The 23,347-nt window shown below is 47.3% G+C and overlaps 3 protein-coding genes across 9 annotated transcripts in view; 2 read left to right on the plus strand and 1 right to left on the minus strand.

Moving 5' to 3' along the window:
* Window positions 1–22: 22 nt before the first annotated feature.
* LOC112160293 (monocarboxylate transporter 12-B-like) lies at window positions 23–3,804 on the plus strand (the record flags this gene model as incomplete). The annotated part of the gene is given in 3 exon segments (XM_036216729.1): window positions 23–285; window positions 2,797–3,056; window positions 3,182–3,804. Coding segments are annotated over 3 exon segments (732 nt in total), but the record flags the coding sequence as incomplete, so codon positions are not given.
* A 1,884-nt stretch (window positions 3,805–5,688) lies between these two features.
* Window positions 5,689–23,347, minus strand: part of LOC112160664 (kinesin-like protein KIF20A) — a 26,885-nt gene continuing 9,226 nt past the window's right edge. Inside the window, exons 1-32 of one of the 4 annotated variants that reach the window (XM_024295368.2) lie at window positions 17,619–17,732; window positions 17,169–17,307; window positions 17,004–17,093; window positions 15,493–15,594; window positions 15,286–15,424; window positions 15,019–15,203; window positions 14,904–14,946; window positions 14,667–14,803; window positions 14,521–14,593; window positions 13,399–13,510; window positions 13,255–13,326; window positions 13,043–13,189; window positions 12,809–12,971; window positions 12,438–12,716; window positions 12,149–12,255; window positions 11,958–12,078; window positions 11,754–11,871; window positions 10,498–10,559; window positions 10,221–10,310; window positions 10,034–10,145; window positions 9,803–9,970; window positions 9,597–9,721; window positions 9,346–9,519; window positions 9,125–9,279; window positions 7,413–7,585; window positions 7,267–7,341; window positions 7,078–7,199; window positions 6,376–6,456; window positions 6,220–6,282; window positions 6,102–6,150; window positions 5,915–6,009; window positions 5,689–5,844 (exon numbers count right to left, since the gene is read on the minus strand). In XM_024295368.2, coding sequence (XP_024151136.1) covers window positions 5,761–5,844; window positions 5,915–6,009; window positions 6,102–6,150; window positions 6,220–6,282; window positions 6,376–6,456; window positions 7,078–7,199; window positions 7,267–7,341; window positions 7,413–7,585; window positions 9,125–9,279; window positions 9,346–9,519; window positions 9,597–9,721; window positions 9,803–9,970; window positions 10,034–10,145; window positions 10,221–10,310; window positions 10,498–10,559; window positions 11,754–11,871; window positions 11,958–12,078; window positions 12,149–12,255; window positions 12,438–12,716; window positions 12,809–12,971; window positions 13,043–13,189; window positions 13,255–13,326; window positions 13,399–13,510; window positions 14,521–14,593; window positions 14,667–14,803; window positions 14,904–14,946; window positions 15,019–15,203; window positions 15,286–15,424; window positions 15,493–15,594; window positions 17,004–17,093; window positions 17,169–17,273 — 3,621 coding nt within the window. In that variant the 5' untranslated portion in view covers window positions 17,274–17,307; window positions 17,619–17,732 and the 3' untranslated portion in view covers window positions 5,689–5,760. Of the gene's footprint in view, window positions 5,845–5,914; window positions 6,010–6,101; window positions 6,151–6,219; window positions 6,283–6,375; window positions 6,457–7,077; window positions 7,200–7,266; window positions 7,342–7,412; window positions 7,586–9,124; window positions 9,280–9,345; window positions 9,520–9,596; window positions 9,722–9,802; window positions 9,971–10,033; window positions 10,149–10,220; window positions 10,311–10,497; window positions 10,560–11,753; window positions 11,872–11,957; window positions 12,079–12,148; window positions 12,256–12,437; window positions 12,717–12,808; window positions 12,972–13,042; window positions 13,190–13,254; window positions 13,327–13,398; window positions 13,511–14,520; window positions 14,594–14,666; window positions 14,804–14,903; window positions 14,947–15,018; window positions 15,204–15,285; window positions 15,425–15,492; window positions 15,595–17,003; window positions 17,094–17,168; window positions 17,308–17,419; window positions 17,553–17,618; window positions 17,733–23,347 lie in introns of those variants that run through there. The other 3 variants (XM_024295365.2, XM_024295366.2, XM_024295367.1) reach the window with 3 other exon arrangements.
* Window positions 17,849–23,347, plus strand: part of bbs1 (Bardet-Biedl syndrome 1) — a 16,292-nt gene continuing 10,793 nt past the window's right edge. Inside the window, exons 1-7 of one of the 4 annotated variants that reach the window (XM_024295373.2) lie at window positions 17,849–18,111; window positions 19,136–19,559; window positions 20,204–20,386; window positions 20,573–20,704; window positions 21,032–21,138; window positions 21,203–21,323; window positions 21,394–21,466. In XM_024295373.2, the coding sequence (XP_024151141.1) occupies window positions 19,182–19,559; window positions 20,204–20,386; window positions 20,573–20,704; window positions 21,032–21,138; window positions 21,203–21,323; window positions 21,394–21,466 (994 nt within the window). In that variant the 5' untranslated portion in view covers window positions 17,849–18,111; window positions 19,136–19,181. Of the gene's footprint in view, window positions 18,124–19,132; window positions 19,560–20,203; window positions 20,387–20,572; window positions 20,705–21,031; window positions 21,139–21,202; window positions 21,324–21,393; window positions 22,222–23,347 lie in introns of those variants that run through there. The other 3 variants (XM_024295371.2, XM_024295369.2, XM_024295370.2) reach the window with 3 other exon arrangements.

The following is a 23,347-nucleotide window of genomic DNA, read 5'->3' on the forward strand; positions in this document are numbered from 1 at the left end:
AGAGGTCATCCTCCTTCCTCTCGGAGAAAAGCCCGACCCGTCTCCACCCAAGAGCCGCTTCTCCTTCTCCACCACGGAGTACTCCTTCCTGCTGCAGCCGGACTTCCTGGGTCTGGCCGTGTCCTTCCTGTTCCTGGCCGGCGGCTGCAGCCTGCCCTTCGTGTATCTGGTGCCGTACGCTCTGAGCGCCGGCGTCAGCCACCAGCACGCCGCCCTCCTCATGTCCGTTCTGGGAGTCCTTGACATCGTGGGGAACATCTCGTTTGGCTGGCTGACCGACCGGAGGTACGCCAACATTTCTGTATGATCATCCTCCAGAAACAAACACTTCATGAACTCCATTCAATAACACGTGATACGGTTATAATAAAAAACAAACAGCCATGAATGTCAGGTTATACCTGAAACCATCAACCAGGAGTAGTTTGAACTTTTCCAGATTTATTGTGTAACATCTGCACTCCTCACAACCTCCTGTTTGAGGCTCGTTTGTATGAAGGGAGTCTATATTCCAACCACAATATTCAGTGTTTAAACTAAAAAAGTCAATTTGTAATTAAATATCTTGAATATTTGCTTTCAAAACCGTTCTTTAATGTATGAATATGTTTGCATTTGCAAACTTTTTTTGCTTCAAAAAGAATGTTTGACTGCAAACTTTTTGTTTTAAAAAAAAAATTCTAGTTTGTAGTACATTTTTTGAAGGTAAAAAATATTTTTTGAAAGCAGATATAAAATATTTTTATTAGAAATTATGATTTTTTTTATTCTTAGCACTTATAATTTGCTTGCAATTTAGAAAAATTGGATCTCCAAACTGTACATTATGCTTGTAATATGGTGACACAAACATCACTTCATACATTTAAAGCAATCTTTCTTTCAGCTGCTTCAAATATTCATCCCTAACAGCTGATTCCAGACGGTACTTTTGTCTTTTTCTGACTTTTAAATATTAGTATAACTATAACATAAATTGTACCTTTTCAGAATTAAGAACTTTTATGAACTTTTTAACCAAAACTTTGACCCTTTTTAGCAGATCATTTACTGGTGAAGACTTTTAAAAGATTAGATAAATTCTCAGTAGTAAGTACTCTATATACTTTAGTTCACTTTTCAAATACTATCTATATATGGTAAACCTAAAATGTTCTAATTTAGTCTGAATGAGTATTAGTACACATCCCACACTACATGTACGGTCTGTAGTATATGTACTTGCTGCTTGATTAAATACACATCAAGTGTTGGACTTTTTGCTACAGAAAACTGGAAGCCCGGCAGAACTTTGATGCTGCAGAAATGAAGGTTCTCCTGATGTTTTGTGTCTGGAATCTAGAAGTTTGACTTTAGAGTTTGTGGGGGGGGGTTGAGGGAGGTATGGAGGTATGTGGGGCATTTTGTTAATAAACAGCAGAGAAGGTGAACAATGTGATCACGCTCAGATGAGAGAAACATTAGCAGACGGAGGAGTTCTGGTGGACGGGGGCGGGTCCTTGGACGGGGGCGGGTCCTCAGACGGGGATTGCTCTGGACAAACCAGGTGCAGCAGGTTAATTATAGGTTTGTCAGAACAGAGATTGTTCCTTAATGATACTTAATCCCACAGACTTTACCTGCTGGATCTGATGGGAGTCGTCAGGAGAAACAAACAAGATCCTGAAAACAGAATTTCACGTTTGTTTCTCTGCAGACTTCATGCATCAGTTACAATCATTTCACATTAGTTTTCATTTTTTGTGATGTTTCTGTCACTTCATTGATTATTTCATTTTTTTTTTTTTCTTTCAGTGAAAGTTTTGCTTCTAACACAAAACCAAACTTCTGAGTTTCTTGTGTTTTGTTTTTTGCTATAAAATAATTTTACTGTCTTTTATGGGTCTGATGAGATCCGTCAGGAATCAGTGGACGACCCAAACGCAGGAGACCGGGCTTGGCGGCAGAAACTTAAAACATTTAATAAATAAACTGAAACATGACAAGCATCCATGGAGCCACAAAAAGGGACATTCACAGCGAACGCGATTCCCCCGGCAGAGGCGGCCAGTTTCAATGTTAAATCAATGGAACAGTCCCGCTGTGATTTGTACATAATTTCTAAAGATTTGTGTGTAGTTAGTTCCAAGCTGTTGTAATCTTAAATTGTGCATTTGAAAATAGAATTTTGTTATTTTTGGACTTATGAATACTCAAGTGGAAAAAGATTCTGCACAAAATGTATTGTATGAGTTACAAATCAAGAATTACACACACAAGTATGTCTTCAGAGTGTAAGTCACACCACCAGACTGCATCATGGGAAAATGAGTCATTTCTACTGCAGAATAGTTTACATTGAAAGTGTCAAAGAATCGTTTCAAATTTAAGAATAATTTAGTATTTATCATTTTATTACATCACATCAGGCTTTTTAGGATCCAAATGAAATGTTTATCATTATTGTTACTCCCTCATTAACAAAATTAACATTTTTTTTTATTGTTTTCTTCAGAAATGACAAAAACCCAAAACAAAATTTTAACCCAAATATCAAAGTTTGAGTCAAATTGTGGGAAAACTGCGTCTCTACTCTTCATATATTCTTAAAAAATGGCGACTAAATTCACTTCATTTGGTTGGAACAGGAAGTGATGATGTCACACTCACTCAGTCCAGTTCTCACGTACAGTCAAAGAGCGATGGCTCAGACGTGTCTCTGCTGGTCGTCTGGCGCTGCAGGGCGGAAACCTGCTCAGCAGTTCAGACGGTTTGATGGTTAAACCTGCAGGCCTGACCCCCCCCCCCTGTGTGCAGGTGTCTGAAGCCGCACCGCCTGTCCTGCTACATCCTGTCGGTGGCGCTGGAGGGTCTGTGCTGCCTCTTCGCGCCTTTCCTCCGATCCTTTAGGCTCCTCCTCCCCTTCGCCGTCCTCTACGGTTACTTTGACGGCGCCTACGTGGCTCTGATTCCCGTGGTGACCTCTGACGTGGTGGGGGCCAAACACCTGTCTTTGGCGCTGGGCGTGGTCTACTTCCTGCACGCCATCCCTTACCTGATCAGCCCGCCGATAGGAGGTGAGACGATTAGTTTCATCAAGAACTGAAAAAGAAACGATTGATTTTATTTAGATTAAATTTGACATTTTCATTGAATAAAACATTAATTTCATAATGATCAAAACTCTTCTTCATGTTTCCAGGCTTGTTGGTCGACATCACAGAGAGTTACAGCGGAACTTTCCTGCTCAGTGGCGCCGCCCTGCTGGCGAGCGCGTTCATCCTGTCTGCGGTCGTCGGGATTCGGCGCTGCCGCCGCCAGATGACCATCGAACACGCCCCGGTCCCGCTCAGTCTGTCCGAGCGATCGGGGAGTCTGAACCATTTGGAGCCACAGATGGGCGGGTCCTGAGTCAAGGAAGACAGAGACTGACTTTGAACGGGTCTGTGGTGGAGCGGTCGGCACCACGTCAGCTCTGGGATGAGCTCATCTGAGGAGCAGAAACACATTCAGCTTCTGACACGGTTTTCTTTTTTTATGGCTGGAGCCGTGAACGACGGTTCTGGTTCGGTTCCGAACCCTCTGAGAGCGGACGGTTCCGGCTGACCTTAAAGTCTGGACTGATAAACTCAGAGGAAACCAGACAAACAGAACCAACTGAAACTGTTTTCAGTCCAGTTTGTCATTTAGAGTATCTTGGACCAGAACCTGACCCAGAATCTGAAGCAAACCCACAAATGTTGCAGTTCTTCAAGTGTCCACCAGAGGGCAGAACTAGGTCGGGATTCAGTCCGATTTACACCAGAAATAAACTTCTGTACCGTCTGCTAACGTTTCGTGGTTTTCTTTTCTATTCATTTATAACTTTTGCATTAATCAGGGTGGTTTTGATTGGCAGGTGGGCGGAGCTAAAGTCTCACGTTGTTTGAATCAGGTGTTCACCGTTTTGTGGTGATATTCAAATCTACGTCTGTCTGAATTCTCTCCCTAATCCATAACTACTAACAAACTATATAGTGCAGGACTAAATAGATTTTAGAAGCTCCGTACACCATGCTCACTACTTTTGTGTTTTCTCTAATACGACGTCACCGAATTCACCAAGTGAAAATCGAATCTAATCAATTCACATTTATTTCTGACTCCACTGTGTTCTGAGGAGGAAAATCTGGACGGTTTATTAACAAACGTTTTTTTTTTTTTAAATTATTCAACTGCAATGCATTCTGGTCTATATTTGCTAATTGTAGCTCAGATGGATGCACGCTAGCCTTTTGCAAAGACTTCTGGGAGATTTCTAGTGAACTCAATTCTGGAATTGTAGTTTCAGACGGCACTACAAAATAAATAACTCTATAGTGGAGTATGGAATGACTGATGAAGGAATCTGGACATTTTCAACAGTCGGTCCTGGAAATTTCCCAGAAGTCTCAGAGAGTTTGCATTAATATTTGTGTCTGAATTCCTTTTCTACTCATTATATAGCGCGTTCGTCATTTTCTAGTGCCGTTGGGATCTACTATTCTAAGATCGAGTCCCCTAGAAATCACCCAGAAGTCTTTGCAAAAAACTGGCATGCATCACTGCTCTCTACATTAGCGAATATAGACCACAATGCATTGCGGTTAAACAATTTTTGCAGAAAAAACCGTGACTGAATGTATTTATATAAACCGAGATTTTCATCATCAGAACTCAATGGAGTCACGAATAAACGTGAAATGTTTGTATTGATTAGATTTTTACTTTGTTAAATTGATCACATCATATGTTTAAAAAAACGAGAGAAAAGAAAAAAAAATAGAGAGTTTTAGTAGTTAGGGATTAGGGTGGGAATTCTGACACAGCCTATGCTGACTTTCTTGGCAAAAATAGACCATAATGCATTGCATTTGAATGATTTTAAATCAATCATCAGAACACACTACAATCATAGTCTCTATAAAATGTTTGTATTGATTAGATTTTCACTTTGGAGAATCTGTGACGACATATTTAGCATAAAAGAAAAGAGTGTAAGGGAATCGATTTGGCCATATATTGTGATATTTGGTTTAAAATGCAATATTTGATTATTTTGCTTCATTTTTTCTTTTCCCCTAAACCCTCGGTCACTAGTTGGCAGCGCAGCTCCAACAGCGACCAAAACAACAAAGATCTGGCTGAACCAGCCGGTGTTTAAAGGGCCACCAAACAGGGAGGTTGGAGGCTGACTCCGCCCACAGCCAAATTCCAGTCAGAGGGTGGGGCTTGGGGGCTGGACTCTTTTCATTACTGGAGCTGCAGATCATGACATCAGACTTCTGAAACTCAACTGTAATACCTCATTTCAACCTGTAGGGGGCAGCACACGGATGGTTTTACGTTATAGTTTCAAGAATTAAACAAGTTTATTTTAAATTGTAAAAAATTTGGCAATGACCAACAGACGGCACTTTTAAAGCCCCATTTATAGACGTCAAAAGCCAAAACAAGTTGTTTGGTTACCCTTTAATGTTCAGTCATGAAGAACATTTTTTTAGCGTTTCATTACAATAAAGATGTTTTGATATTCAGTTTTTTTCTAACATAATTGTTCTGGTTGTCTTGAGGTATATCGTGATAAATCTCCTCACTTTATCTCATTCAATCATAACTTTATTGACACTCTGGTGACGACAGATGACCGGTCCCGTCTACGTGCTGGAATAAGAGTCAGGAATCTGATCGTGACATTATCTTCTGTTCTTTATTGATCCTGAGACAATATAAAATCTGTACATGTTTTCACGGTCGATGACATCACTTCCTGCCCGTTTTAGAGCGCAGCTTCCTCTTGATGATCAGGTGGTCGCTCTCTTTGTCTTCATCTGCTCCTTCCAACACCTGACAGAAAACAGGAAGTTGAGGATTAACGTTCTTCCTCTGCAGACGGTCGGGGTGTGAAGCGTCTCACCATCTGAGGGGAATCGAGCAGCGGCGTCGACGTCCCCGTCTTTAGAAGCTTTCTGCGCCCTCGACGGGGTTTAGTGGCTCCTGCCTCCACCAGACCTGCAGACACAGAAGAGACTAAGTAACCATGGTAACCGCCTCCTCTGACGGCCCCTGCTGGCTGCTGTCAGCACTGCAGCTCCAGAGCTGACCTTTGGCTTTGGAGGGCGAGTCGAAGATCACCGCAGACGCTTTCTGCTCCTGGAACCACAGAAGAAGAATGTAAAGACAAGCTGCAGCCCGCGGTACAACTCACCTGACAGCGCTCACCTGTCTGCTGCTCAGAGCCCCGCCCCTCCCCCTGTTCCTCTTGTTCTCACTGAAGACCAGGTCCTGAAACACAGCGGAGTCACGCCGGCAGCTCCCACACACACGGTTACACACACACGCGGTGACACACACATACACGGTGACACACACACACACCTCCACCTCCACGCTCTTCCTCTTCCCCCTCACGGCTTTGGGGCTTTTCCTCCGGCTGTTCCTCAGAGGCGACGGGACGTCCTGAAGACAGAAAAACGCCACTGAAGACGGTCAACCTCAAAGCACGATCCGTCCTGATGGAGCTTCAGCCAAAAGGGTCAAATACACACTAGGGACTGACGATACGTCTGTGTCAGAGCCGGGATCAGACCATATCTGCTTAATTCCTGATTATTGTTATCTGTCCGATGTGCCTGTAATTTGAAATCATCTGTATTGGTCCGATATTTGAGTAATTTGAGATTATCGCATCAGTTTGATATTTGAATCATTCTAAGATTATCAGTAGCGTTCTTATATTTGCATAATCTCAGATTATTTACATTATCTGCAAAGATCAGCCATCAGTCACAGTTGGAGGGAAAATATCTGGTATCTGTATTTGATGGAAGAAATGATCTAGATCTCTAGTAACCACGCCCCCTGATGGTTTCAGGTTTTGAACTTTTTCTGAAGAAAATTAGGATTTTTCTTGAATTGAGATTAACATCAAAGAATAACAGTATTGACATCATGTTAACGTTATTCACCAGAACAGCAGCGATTCTGTGTGAGAACGTTCAGAGTTCTGGATCTAGAGTTAGACTTGAAGCGTTTCTCTGGTTCCTCCTCCGTCTCTCGTGAGCGCCTCCTGCTGCTCACCTGTAAGCACACCTCCTCCTCTCCGTCGGTCTCCTGCTGCCTCCTCCTCATCCTCTCCTCACAGCCCCGGTTCTCCTTCTCCTCCTCCCCCCTCCTCAGCTCCTCCTTCAGCCGCTGCAGCTCTGAGGAGAAGCAGAAGTTCAGCTCCTCCTGGTGGAGGCAGAGAGGAGGTGGAGGAGTGGCGCTCACCTCGTCTCAGAGCCTCCGTCTGCTGCAGGCTCTCGTCCAGGAGGCGGTCCTTCTGCAGCAGGACGTCCTGCAGCTCTGAGGCACAAACATGACATCAGCACCTCCTCCACGCTGCTGCTGCTCACCTGCAGACGTCAGCTGCTCACCACGCGCCTCCTTCTCCTGATCCCTCCTCCTCTCCTCTGATCTCTCCATCTCCTGCAGCCTCCCTCGCAGAGCCCCGCCTTCTGCCTCTAGCTCCGCCCTCTGCTCCTGCAGCTGCAGGAGCTCTGCTCTCTGACTGGACAGCTGTCGGGTCAGCTCCTCACACCTGTTGAGGCTGAAGGAGACGGTTCTGGTGTCAGACGGTCATGGGGTCAGATGGTTCTGGTGTCAGACGGTTCTGGTGTCAGACGGTCATGGGGTCAGACGGTTCTGGTGTCAGACGGTTCTGGGGTCAGACGGTTCTGGGGTCAGACGGTTCTGGGGTCAGATGGTTCTGGTGTCAGACGGTTCTGGTGTCAGACGGTTCTGGTTCTGGTAACAGTATTTCTACTGTTAAAGTTAAATTGAATACTTTTTAAGAGCTTACATATGAATAATTCAGACTGACTTGTCAGTCTTATGGATGAGGAATAACTGAAATCCTCATCAGTAACATAATCAATTTCAGTTCAAATTTCAGTTATTAAATTACGATTACAGAAAACCTTTATCTTGGGAAAACTATCAGACTAATAAAATTAATTTATTTGCTGCATGTTTCACTTCTACTACTGCATTATTGTTTTATGTTGAATCTTAATAATCACATTTGTGTCATAAACTGTTTGAATCCTTGATTGTTTTTCCGTTTTGTCCCGTTGCAAACAAACAAACAAACAAACAAACGAACGAACAGCCTCAGACTCGTATAGAAACATTCCTACTGGACTGTGAATGAACCGAGCGTCCCCGGAGAACAAATCAAACGTACCTATAGGACACGTGTGACGTGTTTACAGAAGAAACAGAATTATCTGTTAACATTAGAGGTGAGATGGAGGTAAATAAATCAGTTTTAAATCAGTTTTGATATCGTTTTTCATAGAATTGAATTTCATTCAATTAAAAAAAATAAGACTACTGTTTTAAATGCAGTATTTTTCCATGAAGATAAAAACTAGAGATAAACAATCAGAATTATTTGTTTTTTTAAGAATGTCATGCATAGAAAAACACATATTGAAAAACGTTTTGCCGTATTGTGAGTTCTTTCAGATCATTGTTGTCGTTCTGTCATTTCAAAGAGTAACATGGAGCTAAAAGTGTTTGTGTTGGATAACATCAGTGTGAGCAAATGCTGGAAATTACCAGTACGCCTGAATGCAGCAATACTGAGCCTTTGATAATATCGCTTAACAGCGGAAATTCCATGCAGTCCCTGAACGCACCAGCAGCAGCTGAGAATGTGAAGATTAAAGACACAAAATCAAGACAATAAAGTCAGAATGAAATGTGAACGAACTGGGACGGATGTTTGTGGAGGAGGGAGGTTCATGGTTGTGGGTTTGAGTTTCCTGTAATGGAGGATGAACCAGCTCCACCTGCACAGCGGCTGGAGACTTTCTCCAACCCGCTAAATGAAAGTTTTACTGGCATTTGACGGGTGTTAATGTAGAGCCCCGCCCCCGCACGCAGCACCGGACCTGTTTCTGCACCGCTTGTCGTTACATTTTTTAATCAGAGGTCGTCATTTTAGACCAAGATTTCAAAATGTAAGACTTTTTAAGGCCTTATTTCCACATTTTTTATCTTCAAAGCTTTTGAAGACGTTTGAAGACGTCTGAAGGCATTCTAAGATGTTTGAAGACGTCTTAAGACCCCGCGGGACCCCGACCTCTGCTTCAGCTGATCCTCCAGCCGGATCTTCTCCTCCTGAAGCTCCTCGATCCTCTGGGATTTCTCGGCGGATCTCTGCAGCGCCGCCTGGCTCTCCTTCGTCAGCTGCTCTATGGTGGCGTGAAACACGCTGCTGCTCCGCCCCTCTTCCTCCTGGAACAACCAATCATCAGCCGGGAACAGACCGCCATCAGCTGTAACCTGAGACTGGAGCCAGACCTTCAGCCTCAGCTTCAGGCGCTCCACTTCCTCCCTGAAGCTGCTGGCGGCCGCCGTCTTCTCTTCTAATTGGCTCTCCAGGTCCTGGAGGCGGGACTTGGCTGCGTCGAGCTGCTCTGATAGGCCGTCAGCCGTGGCGGTTCGCTGGCTGAGCTGTTCCTGCAGAGCGGTCACCTGAGGGCGGAGCAGGAGACCAGGAGTGAATGAAAGGAGGAGAGGCGGCGGCGGCGGCGGCGGAGGAGGGGGCGGACCTCGGTCTGCAGCTGGAAGATCCCGTTCACCAGAGCTTTGTTCTCCTTCTGCAGCCGGGCGGACTCCCGCTGCTCCGCCTCCAGAGACGCCAGAACCGAGTCGCAGTTCTGACAGGCGTCCAGGTCTGTGGGGAGGTCAGGAGGAGACGGTGACGGACGGCGAGGAGTAACGGTGGTCAGACGGGAAATGAGGGCGTGGCTCCTACCGCTCAACATCAAGACCTTCTGCTCCAGCAGCTCCTGCTCCTCCTTCAGCTGCTTCACCTCCTCCTCCAGGCTCCTCCTCCTCTCCTCCTTCTTCTGCAGCTCAGCTATCGCCTTCTCCTTCTTCTCGTTTTCCTCCTGGAGCCTCCAGATCTCCTCCTCCAACAGCACTGAGGAGAAACGGGAGTCAGAGCCGACCTGCACCTCCCACCATCACCTCCTCCTTCACCGACCTCTCTTCCTGGCTGGTCCTCCGCTCTCCTCTGCTGAATCCCGCTGGCGTTTGCCGCTCTCCTCCTTCGCCTCCTTGGCTCCGCCTCCCCTCATGCATCTGCAGGTGAGCTCCTTCTGGAAAACACCAGGAGGATCAGGAGACGGCCACTCCCGAATCTGCAGGAGCGAGCTGATGACGGCGCTCACGTCTGTCTCCTTCAGTCTGACGATGACCTCCTCCTGCTGGCGGCAGACCTCCGTCAGCTCCCGGAGCTTCTGCTCCTGCTGCTCCAGACTCTGAGAACAAACCAGGAGACGCGCTCAAACATCGCCCCCTGGTGGAGGCGATCAAACCCCGTCAGGGACGCTAAAGGTACAGAAACGCCGTCTGACAGCGAGGTCGCTCCTCGTTTCCATGGTTACTAGTATAAAGATGCACCTGCAGAGCAGAGGGGGCGGGGTTTAACTTTAGCTTCAGCCTAACCTGTAATGTTTCCTGGAGCTGGTCATGTGATCGCTGATTCTCCAATCGCAGCGCTTCCATCTCTGCAGACAAAACAGGAAATCGCAAAGAAGAAAAAATGTTGAAGATTGTTTAAAGTTTAATTTTCTCTCATTTTACATCCTTAGGTTCAATATCAAACAAATCAAAACATGAAGAGTTTAATCATTTCAGAGAAAAACTGTTTGATTCCACTTTTAAAATGTAAACAGAATCATTTTGTTCTTTGGTCTTCAGGACGTTCTGGCAGAACTGAGATCCATGTTCTCAAAATCCTGTCATCGATGTCATCAGCTGTTTGTGCTCACCTGCTATGTTACCGCATGTGCACACCTGCCGTCTTTTTATACGCTAACACACGTGTACCTTCTATCTTTTCTACGCTAACGCACAAGAAGAACCTGCTACCTGTGTGCTGGTGCGGGAAAACCTGACGTCTGATTTTAAGTTAACACACACGGAAGCCTGGAATCTGCTTTTACGCTAACATGCGCATACCTACCGTTTGTTTTATGCTAACGTACCTCCTTCCCGTTTCCCGTTAACGCCCGTCCGTTCCTGCTTCCCGTTTCATGTTAACGCCCGTCCGTACCTCCTTCCCGTTTCACGGTTACGCCTGTCCGTACCTCCCTCCGGTTTCACGGTTACGCCCGTCCGTACCTGCTTCCTGTTTCACGGTTACGCCCGTCCGTTCCTGCTTCCTGTTTCACGGTTACGCCCGTCCGTTCCTGCTTCCCGTTTCACGGTTACGCCCGTCCGTTCCTGCTTCCCGTTTCACGTTAACGCCCGTCCGTACCTCCTTCCCGTTTCACGTTAACGCCCGTCCGTACCTCCTTCCCGTTTCACGTTAACGCCCGTCCGTACCTCCTTCCCGTTTCACGTTAACGCCCGTCCGTACCTCCTTCCCGTTTCACGTTAACGCCCGTCCGTACCTCCTTCCCGTTTCACGGTTACGCCCGTCCGTACCTCCCTCCGGTTTCACGGTTACGCCCGTCCGTTCCTGCTTCCCGTTTCACGGTTACGCCCGTCCGTTCCTGCTTCCCGTTTCACGGTTACGCCCGTCCGTACCTGCTTCCCGTTTCACGGTTACGCCCGTCCGTTCCTGCTTCCTGTTTCACGGTTACGCCCGTCCGTACCTCCCTCCGGTTTCACGGTTACGCCCGTCCGTACCTGCTTCCCGTTTCACGGTTACGCCCGTCCGTCCCTGCTTCCCGTTTCACGTTAACGCCCGTCCGTACCTGCCGCCTGCGTCTCCTCGGCCAGACATTGGTGGACGCTCTGAGCTCCCTCCCGGATCCTCTGCAGATCTTCGCTCATGGAGCTGATGATTTCCTCCAAGGCCGCCGTCGGCGTCTCCTAGCAACCAATCACATTCGCACAGATGGAGGTCAGTGTGGATCAGTGATAGGCGGGGCCAAGCAGCCCATTAGGGCGGGGTTTACCTCATTTCTGTCGGTTTTGGCAGCTGAAGGGTCGACACTTTTTTCCACCAGCTTCTTCAGAATCTCCACCCTCTTATCCGCTCGTTCCTCCAGGATTTCCCGCTCTTTCTCCAAGCGCTCGCTGACACGGAGAGCCAAAATCGTTCACACCTGAACTCACCTGAGGGTCACATGACACCGTCCTGCATTACCTGTAGTCCTGTTCCATCTTCTTGAAAAGCTCCATGAACTCGGTGCTGACTTCTTCCCGGATCTGTGCTTCCAGAACCAAACGCAGCGCCGCCTCTCTGTCGGGACGCTGAGACAAAAACAGGAAGTGAGACATCACACACCTCTAGAAGTGGGAGGGGCCTTAAGGGCTGCAGGTCTGAATAAGGTCAGAGGTCATTCCAGATAGTACAACATGAACCAGAACCAATTTAAAAACAAACTTTCCAATTCTCGGATCGGCTCTGGAGCGTCTGTCATTTTCAGGCTCACCTGCTCCTCATCCTCCATGGTCACATCTACTTCCTCTTCCTCTCCCGCTTCCAGCACAGTGCCCTCCATCATGCTGTCCTCCTCCTCCTCTTCATCGTCGTCCTCGTCTTCCTGCACGTCCTCCAGGCTGGTCTCCCAGGGCACCAGCGAGCTCTTCCGGCCCCGCCTCAGCTGGTTCCGGCGCTGCTCGGCTTCATTGATGATGATGGACAGGTCAACGGCCATCTTGTTTGGGTCCGAGTTACCTGGGAGCTCCGGCTGGGAGCTCAGCACCACCACCTGAACAGGACAGAGGAGGTGACCTCATCCTACAGCGGATTTTAACTCTTTATGATGAAGAATCAAAGCGGCGGTTTGGATCAACCACAGACCTTCTGCGCGAGTGCGGAGAACTTGAGGACGTTGAGCGTCTCGTCGAAGAAGCTGGAGTTCTGGTTGATGTTGACCACCATGCAGACGCGGCCGGCGCCGCTGAAGAAGTTCTGGAGGAAGTGCGTGAGCTTGGACTCCCTGAAGGGGACGTGGTGCTGAAACCTGCGGAGAGACGGCGGCGTCAGTGTAACCGGCCCCTCCCCCTTACGACCCGGCCCGGCGGGAGGTCGTACTTGGAGTTCTGGTTGAGCCTCATGGCGTTGATGCACTTCCCGAGCGTGAGCAGAGAGCTGTTGATGTTCCCCGCCTCCTTCAGACGCTCGCCGGTGTTGTGAGTCCGGGAGCAGCGCTCGGACCCGGCCAGGTCGCAGAGCGCCAGCCTGAACAGAACCATGGATTAGCGATGCGGCTGCAGCGGACGCTAAAGCGCGCCGTCCGGACTTACTCGCTGACGCCGAGCACTCTGGGAACGCCGCTGTCGTCCACTCTGAGGATCCGGATGGAGAAGATGCTGTGGCTGCAGACGCACGGGCGGCAGGTTAAAGACGGGCGTGGCTAGACGCTCCACCCCGGTGCCGCAGACACTCACCTCCTGCTGGACAGATAGTTCAGCCGCGTGGACGAGAAGCTCTGGTTCTTCTTCCCGATCTTCATGATTCTGTAGGCCTCCTCAGAACTGTTGACCTGGATCCAGCGCAGGTCTGACAGACACACACAGAACACAAGAACCGGATCCGTTCAGCTCTTCTATCTGGAAATACGTTCAAAACTCTGAAGTTTGAACGTGGTGTGAAGGAGTAAACGTCCTCACGTCTGAAAACTCTTCCTGAAGGTTTTAGAACGGAATATTTTTGACCGTTTTCTAATGGTTTTGTGCTCATGTCCAGATGTTCTGATCTGGTTTTTTTGGACCCGATCCGATCCTGAGTCACTTGGTTTTGAGTATTTGAACCAAAAAGTGCAACTTATACTACGATTTTTCATTATTAGGTAGCAACATAAACTCCAGAGTAATTTATAGTCTGAAAAACACGGTAAAATAGAAATAATTAACTATTAATCAGTAAAAAGTTTCCTGTAATTACCAAGTTAAAATAGGTGGAAATTAATCGTGAAAAGGTTTGGTGATCTTCAGAACTAATCATGTGTGATTTATTTCTCCATTTAAAAAAATCCTCAAAAAGATTTCCTTTGATGATGTGTTGCAGCATAAATATGATGAGTATCAATATTAAGCAAATATCAATGTCAACATTTTTTATTTTGGATCAATTTTTCCCTGAGCGTGCACGTTGTAGACGCTCCCTCATCAGTCGTCTGTTTAATTCTCAATTCGAAAAGAAAATTAAAAATATATATATTTCAACGATTTTGTAGGTTATTGTTGATAAGTTTAAGACAAACCGACCAAACAAAGAATTAATTTGCCCGGAAGTCCTGATCTGTAACCGAAACGTTGACCTGCGCCTCCAGCTCAAACTGCCGTCGTATTCTGCGGCGTTGAACTGCAAAAGTCGTAATCCGTTCATGACATTCACATTTCTAGTAGTATATCTATCTGTAATAATGAGCTCGAAATCCACAGCACGGATAAAATGATCAAATTGGATCAATAACCACGATCAGTGAGCGTGTGATGTTCACGCCCCCTCGGTGACGGGCAGACCGACACCGCGGCGCTCTGCAGGATCAGCTGATGACTCGCCGTTACCTTTGATGAAGGAGTTTCCCTTCACGTCCTGAGACAGCCGCAGCACCGTCCTCCTCTGGTGAATGGCGGGAACCTGGACGCCACAGAGAGGAGGCGTCGGTCGCGGCTGCGGTCTCCTCCTCCATGTGAAGGTGCGTTAGCCTTACCTGTTCCAGCAGGTCGTGGATGCTCTCGTTGTAAATCTCACAGAACGAGACCCAAACGGAGAAGCGAAGGTTGGAGGAAACGTCCAGACAGAAGCTGTCGGGCTCAGAAACGCTGCTGTCGCTGCTCAGAGACGAGCCTGACGACCATAAAACACCAGAACTTCAGCAGGTCGGTCCACAGCAGAACGTCACGGACAGGAAACCAGAAACCCATTTCCTGCCGCAGCTCTCACTGACCTTCCAGAAAAGTGGACCTTCCAGACGTCTGCGTCCTGTCGGTCTGCAGACAGAGAGCGGATATGTTTAGAGCAGGCCACGCCCCCTCGCCGTGCGATGGCGTGGGGAGTCTCACCTCCTTGAACAGCCTCAGCAGGCTCCCCTTGCTGCTGCTCTCCGCCGCCTGCTGCTCCGCCGTCAGTCTGCTGAAGTCTTTGCAGCGCTGAGGCTTCAGGTCGTTGCGGCTGTACAGGCGGTCCTCGATGCTGTTGAAGATGACCGCCAGCGACCGCGGCAGCAGGCCGGAGTCGTGCTCCGGACCTTCAGAACCACAGACAGACAGCGACCTGTCAGTGACGCATCAACAGAATCCGGAACCCGGCGTGCGGGCGGCGTTTCTGACCGAGGAAGGTGAAGGTCTTCCCGGCGTTGGTGACTCCGTATGTGAACACCAGACAGTTTCCTCCCTGCAGAACGTCCCGGACCAGACCCCGAACCGAACCGTTGAACACCTGCCTCTGACCGGCGTCCGGACCGAACACCTGGGCAGAACCGACAGCGGGAGTGAGCGCTTCACCTGAGCGGCGCACGCAGCTGGTGTCACGGCTACCTGCGTGAAGGTGAAGCGCTGCGCCGTCTGAGGGGGGGGCTTCTCACTCATTCTGGGGGCCTTCAAGGCCACGGTGTCGGGGCCCTCGATGGTCACACAGTCCTGCAGAGGAAAACGGGTCAACACGGTGGTCTCTCTCCAACAGACCCAAAAGGTTCACATCTCTGCTTCAGGATCCTTAGAAGTTAAACACAAAATCTACAAGAATAAACTAAAAATGGACTTTCTGACATTTTTCTGAAGCAAAATAAACAAAAATGCTGAAAGTTTATAATTTTTGATGGAATATCTGTTGAACGAAAACTTAATACTGATCACGTTTCTGTTAAGACGACAGAAAGAATCAAAGAAGAAATCCTTATAAAATAAATGAAATAAGAGGAACAATAACAGCAGAATCGTCATTTCTCAGAACCATATTCTGACACAGATTGTGAAAATGATTAAAGATGAAGAATCTGATCCACGTCGGACATCCGTCACATCAGGAGAGGAAAGAGAACTAAAGTGAGGAACGATTTGTGTTTTTAAGTCTCACTCAAATCATCTTTTGATCTATTTTCAAACCAGGAGTCTTTGAATTATGTTTTAGACGAAAATATTAAATAAAAAATGTAGCTTTCCAGGACATAGTTTCTGCAGACCGGCAGGAGAGCATCAGAAATTCACTTCTGAGTTGTGGGCGGGACACCTGTCCTGAAGTAACCCCTCCCCCTTTCCCATCATCCCTTTGTTTACGCTCCCTCCTGCTAGCTTAAAGCACCTCACAAACCCAAGCTAACATTAGCGGTGCAACAAAAATGACCAGCAACATCAAAGCTGAGATCCAGATTCCAGCTCAGACGAGGAAAACAAAGACGTTCATGGATCTATTGGTCTGCAAGTGGATGCTTCAGAATGGGGCGGAGCTGGGAGCTTGAGGCCCCGCCCAGAGTATTTTCTATGTCACAAACACGACCATTTTCAACAGCATTTTTTCATCTCCTCCTGATTCACATCCATCTGAATAAAGAAATACTCAGAAATGTGATTTAAATCTGAATGATCTTTGTTCTCCATCATCAGAAAATGATACAAGAACACGTTAAAAAATAACACAAAGGGCCTTTTAGGACACAATAACAACACAAACTGTCATTTGCATCAGTAAACTTAATTATTTTTTAAAGATAATTGAAAGTCATGTTACTGTATGTTGGAATTACTTATTTTTAATTATCTGTCTAACACCACTGTAACTATGAAGAAAAGTTTTTTATTGGCACTTCAAGACATTGTTTATTAAAGATATTGATCAAAGTTGCTCAGAATTAAAAACGTTAATAGATAGATAGACAACTTAGATAGATAGATAGACAACTTTATTAATCCATTTGGGACGTGCCCGCAGGGAAATTAAAGATGTTAAATTTAATGTTAAATTTAGCTTGTTTCACATCTTTTTTCTGGAGGATTCTGACCTTCACCTGCAGTTCTGCTGTGCACGTGATCACAAACACCTTCCTTCTCACCTGGGAGTCTCTGCTGTGGCTCTCGGCTGCGGTGAAGGGCCGGACCCTGAGGTACACCTGCAGGTTTTCCGTCTGAGGAGGCGCGCTGACCTGCAGGAGCAGCAACATTCAGCACCACATCCAGAAGCGGCGTCCGCAGCACCATCCCGGCCACAGCACACCCACCTGAGCTGGAGAGAACTCGAATTCACCCAGCAGGTTCCGCTTAATGTCCTCCACCTCCACCGGCTCCGATCTGTCCGGCATCCCGGCTAAGCACGAATCCATCATTTCTGCCGGCAAAAGCAGTCGACTCGTAGAAAACCTGCGCGTGACGGGATTAGGATGCACGAAAACCGAGAAAACAAAACAATTAAAAGTTACATAAAATAAAAGTACCATAATCAAAAACATTAAACCGTTTTTCAGCGACTTGCCTTTGTTGTTAGCATTAGCTACAGCTAGCAAACAAACAAAGTCGTGTTTTGATTTGAGTCCGTGTGTAAAGAAACGTGGTGGCTAAACCACAGCTTCACAACATCGTAAAGAATTAAAATCAACGTTGTGGTTTCCTTTATTTTCCCTGGAAGTTCTTTAAAAACAATCCATAATATATATATTTGTCTCACACGTTACCTGTTAAATCCGCTTGTCTTTCTGCGCGGTCTACAGTTTGAACATGGTTTGACCGACAAATAGGGTGCCGAGTTGTATGTGACATCACGTAGTTTTAGTTAAGATCTCGCGAGATTTCTGTGACTTTTTCCTTTAAAAAATGGAAAATTCAACACATTTTATGCAATAGCGGGCATAACAATTGTATCACAAGCAGTTTGGTAATAAATACATAAATACATATTATTAAAAAATATTATCTTTAAAAAAACTGAGGTTGATGACATCATCAAGCCGGGACAGCGAGAGTGTCTCTGGATCTGTGTCGCTTAAAGCGGATTTAGGGATTAGAATCTAAAAGACTGCAGCTAGCGGTTGTTCTGGTGCTTTATTGGGATCACTCCGAATCGGCAAAACCTTATATAGAGTTTATACCGAAGAAGTGACACGATGCGAGCCGGAAAACGGCAGTAGACGACGGTAGAGGCTCAGCAGGCTGGTTACCTTGACAACGGTGAGACTGAAGGTGTGCGCGCGCACTGATGTTTCTGTATGACGGTGTTTTTCTTCATGTTAATTGCCTTTAATAGATGTTTACATGTTCTGGAGAACATAGGAAACATTTCTGTAATGTATCAATACATAATTTAGTAATAAAACTATATTTTGGTCCTAAATTGTTTCTTTAATATTAATTATCATCCAAAACCATTATTACAATAACTGACAATTTAAAACTAACTTTGACATTTTAGGAAAAATATTTAGGCTTTTTCAGGAAAACGCAATGTGCTGTGCAATGTGACATTTCAATACCAACAGATGAGAGAAAAGTACAAAAAAAAAAAGCTGCTGAAGTTTTTTATTTTTACTTTTTTTGTATTAGTTTTATCTCATAGTCTTAAAAAAATAAAGACATATATTCTGAATGTTAATCCACTGGTTGTAGAATCTTGTCCAGGACAAACATTAACAATGCATAACTTACATATACACATAACTTTAAGGACCAAAACCTAGTTTTATTTTGAAATTAAGTCACTTACCACGTGGATGCATGGATCGGCCCAGCGTTAGAGCTGAACTCATTTTTTTGTTTGTTCTCTGCTCTTCATGTGAGTTCACTGTAAAAACAGGAACGTCCTCACCTCATTGATCTCACCCATGATTGATTTACTGCACCTCATAATCATGTGAGTCACTGTGTGAGTTTATTGAAGCCACACGGCGGCTTTGAAAGAGTCGTCCGGGTCACACTTATAGGACCTCTGCATGTTGTTTAAGCCAGAGTAGAAGCTATAATCCTCTGATCATCTCCTCATTAGGACCTTCTATCCACACAGGAAAATCCTGATTCACTGCTTCTGTCATGTGGAAAGAGATTAACATTAATTATCAAAGAAATTAAACTGAGTAAATAGAAAAAAATAAAATTACTGGTTGAGTAAAACAAAAACTTGTTCTATAAGTAAGGCAGAAACATTGTAGTCTTGACTTTGGACAGCAGCGGTCATGTCATCTCGTTTGTCGTCCAGCAGGTCTCCGTCTTTTGTCGATAAAGTTTGACTTTACTGTCTTGCTGCCATGACGTCTGTGGAGTCCGGCGCTGATGGAGGGAGGTGGCTGGACGCCCACTACGACCCGGTGGCCGGTCTCTACACCTTCTCGTCCTGCGTGGACTTGGCAGACCTGAGTGGGGACGGGGAGAACCGCCTGGTGGTGGGGGACCTGGGCACCGGCTCGTCTGGCATGAAGCTGAAGGTGTACCGCGGCACGGCACTGATGAGCGAGAACACGCTGCTGGACCTGCCTGCGGGCCTGGTGGCCTTCTTCATGGACCTTCACGAGCCGCGCATCCCCACCATCGCCGTGGCGTCGGGGCCATGCATCTACCTGTACAAAAACCTGCGGCCGTACTTTAAGTTCACGCTCCCCAGCCTGGAGGTCAACGCGCTGGAGCAGGTCTGTGGGAGGAGCTTCAGTCTGTGGGAGGAGCTTCAGTCTGTGGGAAGAGCTTGTGTTTTTTGGGTCTGTGGGAGGAGGTTGTCTCTTGGTCAGTGGGAGGAGCTTCTGTGTCTGTGGGAGGAGCTTCTGCTTCTGGGTCTCTGGGAGGAGCTTCTGTGTCTGAGGGAGGAGCTTCTGTGTCTATGGGAGGAGCTTCTGCTTCTGGGTCTCTGGGAGGAGCTTCTGTGTCTGTGGGAGGAGCTACTGTTTTTTAGGTCTGTGGGAGGAGCTTGTCTCTGGGTCTGTGGGAGGGGCTTCTGTGTTTGTGGGAGGAGCTTCTGCTTCTGGGTCTCTGGGAGGAGCTTCTGGGTCATCTCAGTGGGTCTTTAAGGTCTATGATTTGACTTGACATTACAACTTGAGACTTGACTTTGACTTCAGTTAGTTTACAGAAGCAGCTGCTGTTGCATTGCATTCTGGGAAAGCTTCCAAACTTTATTGAAACCGTCAGGCATGGTGCTGGAGAGTTGATGACATTTGCTGGAAGAAAAAAGTCTTCCAGGAAGTACGACTTCAGTGCAGCTAACATGTTTGGATTCAGTTGAGAGTGGAGTGTTTGATTCTCTGATGTCATGATGCGGCTCTGTGCTCTGATTGGTCAGGACGTGTGGCAGCAGGCCAGGGAGGGTCAGATCGACCCCCTGACTCTGAAGGAGATGCTGGAGAGCATCAGGAAGAAGGCCGACGTCCCGCTGTCCATCCGCTCGCTCAGGTTCCTGTCTCTGGAAGCCGACGACCTGGACGAGTTTGTCCAGCTGCACAAGCAGCAGCCAATCAAGCGGCAGGTAATCCTCATTGCAGCGAATCAACAACACAGAAGCTGTCAGTTTCTGCAGATTCATCATCTCCAGATATCAGTCATGAGCTTCAGTTTGAGGCTTTTCTCATCCTTTACCCTGGAGACCAGCTGCATGTGTGAATGAAGACGTACGGCTGCAGAGCTCCTCTCTGATTGGTGGATGTGATTTCAGACCGTCATCACCTGCATCGACACTCTGAAGAAGAGCACAGCAGACGAGGACGGCGTCAGCTGCCTGGTGGTCGGAACAGAGAGCAGCGATGTTTTCATCCTGGACTCGAAAGCCTTCATCATCCTGTCTAAGGTGGGTTTCCATCAGCTCCTCTGTGAGGTTCTCCAGATCCTCGGAATCTAGATGGAGAGCTTTATCATGTCACCTAAAGACAGTCGGGCCGACACAGGAAGTCAAGAAGACTTCCAAGCAGACAGAAACACTGGGAGACAACAGGCGCTGCAACAGCTCAGACCCATTTCTGGTGGCTCATTGGACTCAAATCTCGTGGGTCTCGTAGGTCTAACTCAAGTCTCGTTGGTTGCCACCAACAAGACTTGAGTCAGGTGAATCAAGTAGGTCGGAGCTGTTTGCAGCAACATCCTCTGCTGGAAAAACGTTTCCGTTTGACTCCTGCAGATGTCGCTCCCAGCCCCTCCCACCATGATGGACGTGACGGGTCAGTTCGATGTGGAGTTTCGCATCACAGCGGCGTGCCGCAACGGGAACATCTACATCCTGCGCAGGTGAGGAGTTTGGTCGCCGCCGTCTGTTGGTGTCACCTGAGCTGAAGCGTGTGGCGCTCTGCAGGGAGTCGGACAAACCCAAGTACAGCGTGGAGCTGTCGTCCCACCCCGTGGGGCTGGTGAGGGTCGGGAAGAACGTGCTGGTCGGCTGCACAGACGAGAGTCTGCAGGGCTTCACTCAGAAGGTAGTTATGAGGCCTCTGAGGTCAAGCATCTGAGCTTCTGCAGTACCAGAGAGATCCTTTGTCTCCTTAGGGGAAGAAGCTGTGGAAGATCGTCCTCCCCGCCCCCATCACCACCATGGCCCCGATGGACCTCCCCACCAGAGGTTTCCAGGGGGTCCTGGTGGGTTTGGCTAACTGTGAGGTTCACCTGTACCGAGACAAGAACCTGCTGAGCACCATCAAGACCCCAGACGTCGTCACCAGCATCTGCTTCGGCCGGTACGGCCGAGAGGACGGCACCCTCATCATGACCACCAAGGGAGGGGGCTTGATGGTGAAGATCCTGAAGAGGACGGCGGTGTTTGATGACCGCGACAGCGCTCCCGGACCTCCCCTGGCCCAGAGCATCCGGCTCAACGTGCCCAAGAAGACCAAGCTGTACGTGGACCAGACCCTGAGGGAGCGGGAGAGCGGCGTGGCCATGCACCGCGCCTTCCAGATGGACCTGAGCCGCGTGCGTCTGGCCGCCGCCAAGGCCTACGTGAAGGCGCTGGAGTCCAGCCTGACGCCGATGTCCGCCAGCCTCTCCGAGCCTCTCAAGATGAACGCTGTGGTCCAGGGTCTGGGCCCGTCCTTCAAGCTGACGCTGCACATCCAGAACACGGCGGCGTGCCGGCCCGTCATGAACCTGGCCATCAGCTTCCTGTACGACGAGAAGCTGTACCGCATCAGGGACCCGTACATGCGGATCCCCCTGCTGGTGCCCGGACTCATTTACCCGGTCGGGACCTTTGTGGACTGCACCAACGACAAGGGCGTCGCTGACATCATCAAGGTGTTTGTGCTGCACGAGGGGAAGAGCTCGCCGCTGCTGACCGCCCACATCAACATGCCGGTCAGCGAGGGACTGGCCAGCTGAACCGTCAATCACGAGGTCTGCTGAGACGTCCTGGAGTCCTGATCCCAGAGACTTTGACGTTTATGTATTTGCTGCTTCTTTCTAAAACAAGTTTTTTGTTTTGTATTTAATTGTAATGAACTGAATCTTTACAACAGTCTGTATTCTCATGAAAGATGAGTGAACACAAGAGGGAATTAAAGGTTGTTGTAGAAACAAAACAGCATAAAGTGAGAACTTTATTCATTTGCTTCTCCTAAATCACTCTTAGTTATCATCTGATGTTTCTTCATTTTCTGAACGACTCTTTCGATGTTCAGAAACACAGACGGACCTGCTGAACGTTTCTCCTGCAGATTTATTTCACAGGACGGATCTTGAAGCTGATGCTCTTCAGAGAATAGTCATAACCCCTCCATCTGTGCCACGGCACTCCAACTTCACGAAGGCACCATCTCTCCCCCAGCGATAAACACTGTTAGGGTTTAAGTGACAGTGTTGATACCAGAAATATAGCTACGAAAAATGCATAAATTAAATAAACTGAATATACTTTTTTAAATTAAAAATATGTTGTTTTTTATTTTACACGTTTTTTCTACTATTACCTATATTGTGAGGCTTTTCAACGTTTCCTGGGTAACAAAAGATGCAAATTTATTTGTTTCCAGTTCAAATCCGATAGACGGCACTGGAGGAGGCAGCTCCACCCCCAGCCTTACACACCGCACACACTGACTAGAACTGCAGCTGACTTATGCCGTTATTGACTCGGTCTACAGTTTGTAAACAGAAGACAAGATGAAATTAAATTTTAAAAAGCACACTTGTTCTGTTGTGAGTCAACTAGTGAATAGGATGCTCTGTAGGCGTGTAACGAAGAGGCGGGGCGTTTGGATCCATATGCAGAGGATTTAATAGTGAACACAAACAGGCAGGAACAAGGCAAGACGTGGTCAAAAACAGGCAGAAGTCCAGTAACAGAAAAGAGCATAGACTAGAGCATAGACTAGAGCGTAGACTAGAGTGTAGACTAGAGCGTAGACTAGAGCATAGACTAGAGTGTAGACTAGACCGTAGACTAGAGCATAGACTAGAGCGTAGACTAGAGCATAGACTAGAGCATAGACTAGAGTGTAGACTAGAG

The sequence above is a fragment of the Oryzias melastigma genome, linkage group LG3, assembly GCF_002922805.2.
Source record: "Oryzias melastigma strain HK-1 linkage group LG3, ASM292280v2, whole genome shotgun sequence".
Lineage (NCBI taxonomy): Eukaryota > Metazoa > Chordata > Actinopteri > Beloniformes > Adrianichthyidae > Oryzias > Oryzias melastigma.